Here is an 8,560-nt window from a genome sequence, read left to right as displayed (position 1 = left end):
CTGTTAAGTTCCAGTGATCACCAATTTCCGAAATAAGAATTGTAAAATTGTGGTGAATGACAGAAGATACTCTCTACCATAAAACTAAATTTCTTATCACGACACTAGTTGTCACGTTAGCAGCATAGAAAAAAAAAAAATCAATGTAATGGAAAGGAATATCTAGAAACAGATAGATGAGTACTTTTGGAATTTGTGGTAAATTGGCACTTCAAATGTTTTCAGTGTTCTTGTATAGGAAATTCACACCAATCAAGAACCATTGGAATGATAACTATGAAGGGAGAATCATCCTATCAGATATCAAATATAACATAACATTTTAGTAATTAGAAATGAGACAGTGAATTCCTTATTATGAACTGTGGTGGCAGAATAGTAGTGAAGGATTTTGTTATATTTCAAGTAAATACTAGGAGAAAATGGAAGAATAAAAGATTTATGTTCTTTCAGTTCAATCATCCATTCCCGTTTTCTGGTGGTTCAGCAACATCTACTGACATCACTTGTCTGGAGTCCTATTATCCCCATAGTTCTCAGCTAAGTTTTGTAGTTCTGTAACACTGTCTCCTACAGCCAGACCTAGTCTAGAGAGGAGAGCTACCACTAATCGTTGTTAGTGATATTGGTGCCCTTCTAACCAGCATATTCCTATGGTCTTTATAAATGGTGTACCCTCTAGGACATTTCTTGGAAAATAGTCGTCTTGAAGGGCTTCCAACTGTAAACTCTAGATTTCTCATGTCCCTAATCCATTTCTACACTGTCTACCATAGTGATTTGGTCAACATAAGTCATCAGGCTTTCCATACATCCATTCAAGTAGAGAATTAAATCATCTCCTAGTGTCCTTATCTGGGTGTTAAATCTCCTATCTTGGGAGAGTCTTCACAACTAAAAATTCTTTCTTATTTCAATTTTATGTTGGGGTCCCCTTGACCAAGGACTCTCAGAATCCAGTCCTACACAAACACCCTTGTCTCCTAATACAGCTAGCTAGTAATTGCAAATCCTCTGGGGATATAGGTTTTTCACACCCTTATCAAATCCAGGACCTCCTATTTGAGTATACTGTGACTTAACCTCAATTATAGGTCTAGTGGCCTGAGGAGGTGAGAGAGTTCTCTGAAGAGAAGGCATGTTGCCTTAGAGAGAGAGACTTCTACATTTTCTTATAGCTTGGAGGAATACTAGCTCTTAGTGGTGAGGGGCAGGCCATGTCTGCAGGCTTAGGGGGTTCTGAGATGTCAATATTCTCAGTGGCATCCACTCAGATATCTCCATTCTAAGTGTTAGGATCCCAGGACCAGACCTTGGTGTAGCAGACTTGCCTTGTTTGGCCACTTAACTACCTATGAAATTCAGGCACTATTATTATTAAATCTTGAACTTAGTCCTTGGTCTTTTCCCACCTCACATAAAAGGAAAATGAGAATTTCATTTTATGTAACCAAAGAGGGGCCCTGGCTTTCACATTTGGCTTCAATTGCTAGTTACTCTCCCTCTACTGTAGACCATCAATGGCTTATCAATAGCCATACAACTCCATTATCCTGATAGCTACTACTCAATTCATATGTCTCAAATATCTGATACATTTTACTTTCATTATTAGTGCAACCCCTCTACTGGTATATCCTCTCAATTCAGCCTATTGAAAATTATAACAATTGGACTACTATCTTCTGTTGAGAGATGTCTGAACTCTACCTATCACCAGTTATGATGTTCTCATTGTTACTTTGGTGGTGGATGATTCAGCTCCAATTCTGCCTTTTCACCTGCTCTCTCAGACTACTGATGGTACCAGCTATTGTAGGTTGGCTTCTCCAGAAACAGACACTGACACAAAGTTTGAACTGCAAGATGTTTATCAGGGATCAACACCTATAAACGGAAGAGAAATAAGTTATATTGGGGAGAAAAAAAAATAAAACTGTGAAGCCAACTAAGAGAAGCTATGCCAATGTTGGTGAAATTCTAGAGCAACTACTGTCAGAGTTGTCCTAGGCTAAGGCAAAATGGCCAAGTATTTATATTCCTACCTACTCAGTCACTTGATGGGGTCTGTTCCTGGAATGGCATGACCTTGGGCAAGGTGCCTCTCTGCAGTTGAGGCCAACCTTGAAATAGCCAACTGTCAAAGGTTGTCTGCTGACTACACTCCTAGTTTTTAGGCTGAACGTTCTTCCTTGATGAGATCTGAGTGGCCCATCTCTGTGTCCACCTTCCTGGAACAACCAGATGATCTAGGGCCAGAGTAGGAATAAAGAATTGGAGCCAAGAACAAACAGAGCCAAAAGAAAATATAGTAGAAATGGTAGTAGACATTGACTCGGATCTCTTAAGCCCAGTGATCTGTGTGGTGAGACCAAGTTTCAGTCTCTTGGGTCAGCTACGATCTTGTTGGAAATGAATTGTAGAAGCTTTATAAGGGCAAACGTCAAAGGCCAGCCAGCCAGGTGAGGTCTAGGAAGTTATATGAACGTTTGCTCAGACACTGAATTCTGGCACTTAGAATTCTGCCTTGGGTCAATTTTTCTCTCTCCCATTCCGGGAAAACAAGTCCTGTCCATTCAAGTTTGATCTTCCTTGGATTATCTCTCAAAGAAATAACCTTAATTCCTTTCCGTTCTCAAGGAAAGTTCTCAGTATCCAACACCTATACAAAGTTAAATCAATCTCCTAACTTTTCTACCTGCAGCCACACTGTTAGAATTACTTGTCCATTTCTTCATTTGTTTAAAAATATTCATTGACAGGGCTGGCCCAGTGGCACAGTGGTTAAGTTTGTGTGTTCCACTTTGGCGGCCCCAGGTTCGTGGGTTCAGATCCTGGGTGCGGACCTAAGCACCAATTATCAAGCCATGCTGAAGTGGCATTCCCACATAGAAGAACTAGAAGGACCTACAACGAGGACATACAGCTATGTACTGGGGCTTTGGGGACAAAATAGAAAAAAAGAGGAAGATTGGCAACAGATGTTACCTCTGGGCCAACCTAAAAAAAAAAAAAAAAATGGAGCTTTAATTAAAAAAAATATTCGTTGAATACTTCCTTTTTAAGACACTATTTTGGATATTGGGGATAGATATGCTGTGTAAAAATTGAAAAAAAATCCATGCCCAATGTTACAGCATGGTAGAATGCAATAAAAATTCAGTGTTAGGTAATAGTAATTGCTTTGAAGAAAAATAAAACTGGCTAAAGAGAAAAAGTGAATGAGTGCTGGGATGAGGTTAGCTATAATCATTTACAAAGGATAATTAGAGATGGCCTCTATGATCAGAGGATATGTTAGCAAAAACCTGAAGGAAGTGAAGAAGAAAATTGTGCAGATATCTGGAGTGAAATATGCTAGAAGCAGAAGAGAGACGAAGCTTCTGAGGTAGAATGTTGACTTGCTTTTTCCAAAAATAGAAAATGGACTGAGTGAGATGATGAGAGGTAGAGCAATCTAGGTCCTTCTGTTAACCCACTTCATTGGGCTCTTATGAGGCTTAAATGAGTTAATACTCTCAAAGCACTTTGAAGAATGCCTGGCATGTAGTAAACATCTCCAGTGAGTAGATAAATGTCCCGCGGAAACTTGCATGTGGATAGACGTCATCACTTCTCTAAAATACCTTGAAAGACTCCTCATTGCTTACAGAAAGAAGTTCAAACTCTTTTGCCTATAGTAAACTATTTACGAGGTTTGGACCTAAATCTATTTTTCCAACCTTATAATTTGAAATTTTCAACAGCTAATGTGGATTACCGTTGTCTCTCAAAGATGCTGTCCTAATTTACAGCTCTCTATTGCAGCATAGACACATCCAGTCCCCTTATTTTTATTTACATATATCTTAGCCTCCCTTTGAGATTCATCATGTCCAAGAGACTATTTCCAAACCCTCTGGTTACAATGATTCCACCCTCCTAGTAATTCATGGGTCAATCACGAGGTCCCTGTGCTTCTGTGTACCCATGCTCCTTGTCTGATTGCAATGTCTCTGAAGCAGAGCTCTATTTTAGAATCTCAGATCTTCACAGTGTAAAGAGCTGGAGCTCATCATGCAGCTGTTGAAGGCCTAAAACTGGAATTTCAAAGTGTGTGTGGGTGGTCCCAAAGGGAGAGAGGTGCAATTACACTTGACTCAAAGTTCCCAAATTATTTTTTCATAAAATCACTCTAAATTTCTCTATAGGCCTGATCTCCTTCACTTCTGGTTCCTCCAGGGGGTTGGCTCCAATCTACACAACAACCCTTTAGAATAACCTCTGCTGTGTGTTGTGCAGAATTGAGCCAATGAACTCTTTTTGAAAGTGCTACTGGAAGGCTCAGGTTTGAAGATAGTATAACTATATTGTTGATCTTCATAGACGTCTGAAGAAGCTGAAAAGAATGACAAGCCTACATTTGTTGAGTAATTCATTTTCATATCAGGTCATATTAATTTTTTAGTTTACTTAGCCATAAGCAGGCAGATTCTAGGGCGTGTTTCTTCAAACAGGTGAGTTAAGTGACTTCCTAAATTGCCTTCAGGAGGCCACATATGGAAAATGAGTTAGAAATCTGGGAAAATATCATCTCTAAGCTTATCATGAAGAGTTTGGTGCAAATAAAATGTTTATTATGTGTCTTTTGGTTTAAATGACCTAACTCAAACGTACATTTTTGTTGAATTTTGTATTTGGCATAGAGATACTGAAATGTGCTTGGACATTTATGGGCTCAGAAAGTGTTCAAATTAAGAGGCTTTGGTTTCTCTGGGTCTTAATTTCTTTACTTTACTTAAATTGGGTATTATAAGTGGGAAACAAACCTCTGAATCAGCGGACTTGAAATCTCATGCTGCTCATGCCCGTAGTCACACGTATAACTGGGATAATGATTTTTCGCTATTAGAATCTTTGGACTGGGTACAGCCAAGAAAATTTAGCTTAATAGGCACTTCCACAGCCAGAAACTATCATTTTCACACAGGAGTTTAAGTCGTACACAAAATTTTAATGCATAACTATTATCACCGGTGGATACTTCAACACCTTTGTTTACAGAGGCAATTACTTGAGATGATAGATATGTGTAGTCTAGTTTTATCTTTATAAAATTTTTTTCACAACTCAACTTTGTGACTCTTAAAATGCTCTGTTTCCATCATCTATAGTAAAAACTAATACAAATATAAATGACCTCTGAGTTTCTATGTTTAAAAAATATTAAATTTTTGGAACACTTTACTACTAAGATATAATTTTTCTGACTAATCTTAAATTCTACCCCTCCAGGTCTTTTCTTCCAATGTCCATTGCCTCTGAGACCACAAGAGGTCAGTGGATTTTCATTTCATTAACTTCTTGTTAAGCAAAACCCCGTCAAGCTTTTCTTTGAGGAAAGAATGTTGTTATATTTCTGTTGATAGTTCTCCTGCTGCATATCCATTAATATTTTTGTGTGATTGTGCTGCTGGAATCATTATGATTATTTCAAGGTCCAAATAGATGCCTCTTTTCCTCAATTCTTTTTTTTTCGTGTGTGTGTGTTGTCCTCATTTTCCCTTCTCCTCCTTTCTTATTTCTTATTTATGTCTTGTAAAAATACATTTTATTTTCAGATAATTAAAGATTCACAGGAAGCTTCAAAGATTGTACATAGAAGCACCACATACCCTTTACCGCATTTTCCCCAATGGTTACATCTTATGTAACTACACTACAACATAAAATACAGGAAACTAACATTGGTATGACGTGTGTGTATGCTTCTATATAACTTTATGATATGTTTAGATTTTATTAACCAACACCTCAATCCGTAAGCAGAGATATTCCATCTCTACAAAGATCTCCATTGTGTTACCCCTTTACAGACTCACCACCACCCTCCTTCCCACCATCCCTAAGCCTGACAACCACTCACCTGTTCTCCATCTCTATAATTTTGCCATTTTAGAATGTTATATAAATGGAATCATAGAATTGTGGATTTTTGAGACTGACTTTTTCTATCTGAGTCTAATACCCCGGTATGCAGCCAAGTTGTTGTGTGTACCACATTTTGTCATTCTTTATTATTCAATAGCATTCCTTGGTATGGATTCACCACAGTTGGTTTAACCCTTCACCTATGGTAGGACATTTTTGTTATTTCAAATATTTGGCATTATAAATAAATATTTTATGAACAATTTTGTTTTTTGCTGAGGAAGATTTGTCCTGAGGTAACAACCATTGGTAATCTTCCTCTTTTTTTTGCTTGAGGAAGATTAGCCCTGAGCTAACATCTGTGCCAGTCTTCCTCTATTTTGTAAGTGGGTCAGTGCCACAGCATGGCTAATGAGTGGTGTAGGTCCGCGCCTGGGACCCAAACCCACGAACCTGGGCCGCTGAAGTGGAACACACTGAACACAACCACTAGGTCAGGAGACTGTCTCCCAAAATTGTACAGTTTTTTTGTGTGGACATATTAATTTCTCTGAGAAAATTGCCCAGAATGTCCCTGTCATCTTTGAAATATTTATATTTTTCTCTCAAAAACCTATACACTAATTGGGTCACAACAATTACTCAATATTTAAGAACTGGTCTTTCTTTGATGGACTTAAAAATTTGGTGGAGTTTGACTACATTAATCAGTATATACAACATTGATATGAGGAAACATAGGTGTTTTGAAAATGAAGTCAGAAAGGGTAACTATTCAGGATTTTCATCCCAGTTCCAAAGCTAACTTCTCTTGTCTCAGTTTGCCCTCCTTCTTTAGACATCAGAACTTATCTTTTAGATAACTCAATTAACTATTGTTACAGAATCTAAGGGAATTGGGGAAGAAGTTACATTACTAACACCTGTTTACCCTTACTCTGTAGTGAGAACAGGTATCAATCTGAATTCGTTGAAGTCTCATAGTGCCTTTTTCAATGAAGTGTTTCTTAAAATGTCCTTGGTTCCAAGGTAAATAATTTTAGAAATATAACTTGGTGTGGTTAGAGGACTTGCCTTAGAAAATCTCCAATGTTTACTTCTAGGTTAAAATTCTATGACTCTATTCAAGAATCCTGTTTCCAAGGAAGAAACAGAAGAGCCCTGTGAGGTTTAGTGACTTAGGGTCACACAAATGGTTTGCAGATAGATAGAATGACTGCCAGGAGTAGAACTCAAGAGAGTTAGGTGTCAGGCTATCCTTTTTAATGAAAAAAACTGTAGAAGTTAAATACAAATTTAAAATTAAGAAGTCTTTAATTATGAATTGATTGCAAAGAAACATTTTTCTCTTTCTCATGACAGATTAAATCAGAGAAATGGATTATGGAAATCAAACTTTGGTGACTGAGTTTTTTTTTGTGGGCTTAACAAATCGCTTCCATCACCAGGTTGTCCTCTTTGTGATATTTCTCTTGGTTTATCTCTGCAGTCTTCTGGGAAACTTGGGGATAATCGCCCTCATTTGCATGGACTCAAGACTCCACAGCCCCATGTATTTTTTTCTCAGTCACTTGGCCTTTGTGGATGTCTGCTCCTCTTCTGTCATTGGTCCCAAGATGCTGACTGACATCTTTGTGGAGAAAAAAGTTATCTCTTTCTTGGGTTGTGCTGCTCAGTTATGGTTTTTCCTTCAGTTTGAGTTGGTTGAGTGCTTCCTGCTGGCTTCCATGGCATATGATCGGTATGTGGCCATCTGTAAGCCCCTGTTGTATACACTCACTATGTCCAAGCAGGTCTGTGTGCAGCTGCTGGTAGGGCCTTATATCATGGGCCTTTTAATTGCCATGACCCATACAACTTTCACCTTTCACCTGCCTTACTGTGGCCCCAATGTCGTCAATCACTTTTTCTGTGACCTTCTTCCAGTTCTCTCCCTGGCATGTGCAGATACTCAGGTCAATCAATTTGTACTTTTCATCTTGGCTGGAGCTCTAGGAGTACTCAGTGGTGTGATCATCTTGGTCTCCTATATTTACATTCTCTTCACTGTTGTGAGGATTCACTCTGCTGATGGGAGGAGCAAGGCTTTCTCCACCTGCTCTTCACACCTGACAGCAGTCTCCATCCTTTATGGGACACTCTTCTTTATCTATGTCCATCCAAATTCTAGTTTCTCCCTGGACATCAACAAAGTGGTTTCTGTGTTCTACACAGGAGTGATTCCCATGTTGAATCCCCTCATCTACAGCCTGAGAAACAGAGAGGTCAAGGATTCATTCAGAAGAGCATTTCAAAGAAAGAAGTTTCTCATGGGTAGGTAAACTTGAATACCATTGGTACTACAGATTGAGAGCTAATATATATGCAAGATGCAAGAACATGTGCATTTACGTTGAGATTTACTTTTTATTACTCTGTTCATTGGAAAGTCACTTAATGTCTTTGAGTTACAATTTTCTCATTTTGTTTTGCTCATTTCTCATTCAGCAGGAATGAGTTCTAGAACTTTAATCTGAGATTATCATCCCCAAAACTTTAAAGGGTATTCTCAAGATTTGTGACAAGGATACGAAAAGTTCTTTGTTAAACCCTGAATAAAGGTTATAATCAGTGACTTAGTACTTCTGTTTGCTTACAGAGTGCTGTGATC

At 38.3% G+C, this 8,560-nt stretch overlaps 1 protein-coding gene across 1 annotated transcript; it reads left to right on the top strand.

Annotated features, from left to right (window-relative positions):
- Window positions 1-7,286: 7,286 nt before the first annotated feature.
- Window positions 7,287-8,231, top strand: LOC131395762 (olfactory receptor 5G25-like). The gene has a single exon (XM_058527590.1). It carries the CDS (start codon window positions 7,287-7,289, stop codon window positions 8,229-8,231), a length of 945 nt encoding a protein of 314 aa, XP_058383573.1.
- Window positions 8,232-8,560: the final 329 nt, after the last annotated feature.

The sequence above is a fragment of the Diceros bicornis genome, chromosome 31, assembly GCF_020826845.1.
Source record: "Diceros bicornis minor isolate mBicDic1 chromosome 31, mDicBic1.mat.cur, whole genome shotgun sequence".
Classification (NCBI taxonomy): Eukaryota; Metazoa; Chordata; class Mammalia; order Perissodactyla; family Rhinocerotidae; genus Diceros; species Diceros bicornis.
This window is presented reverse-complemented; position numbering and strand designations above follow the sequence as displayed.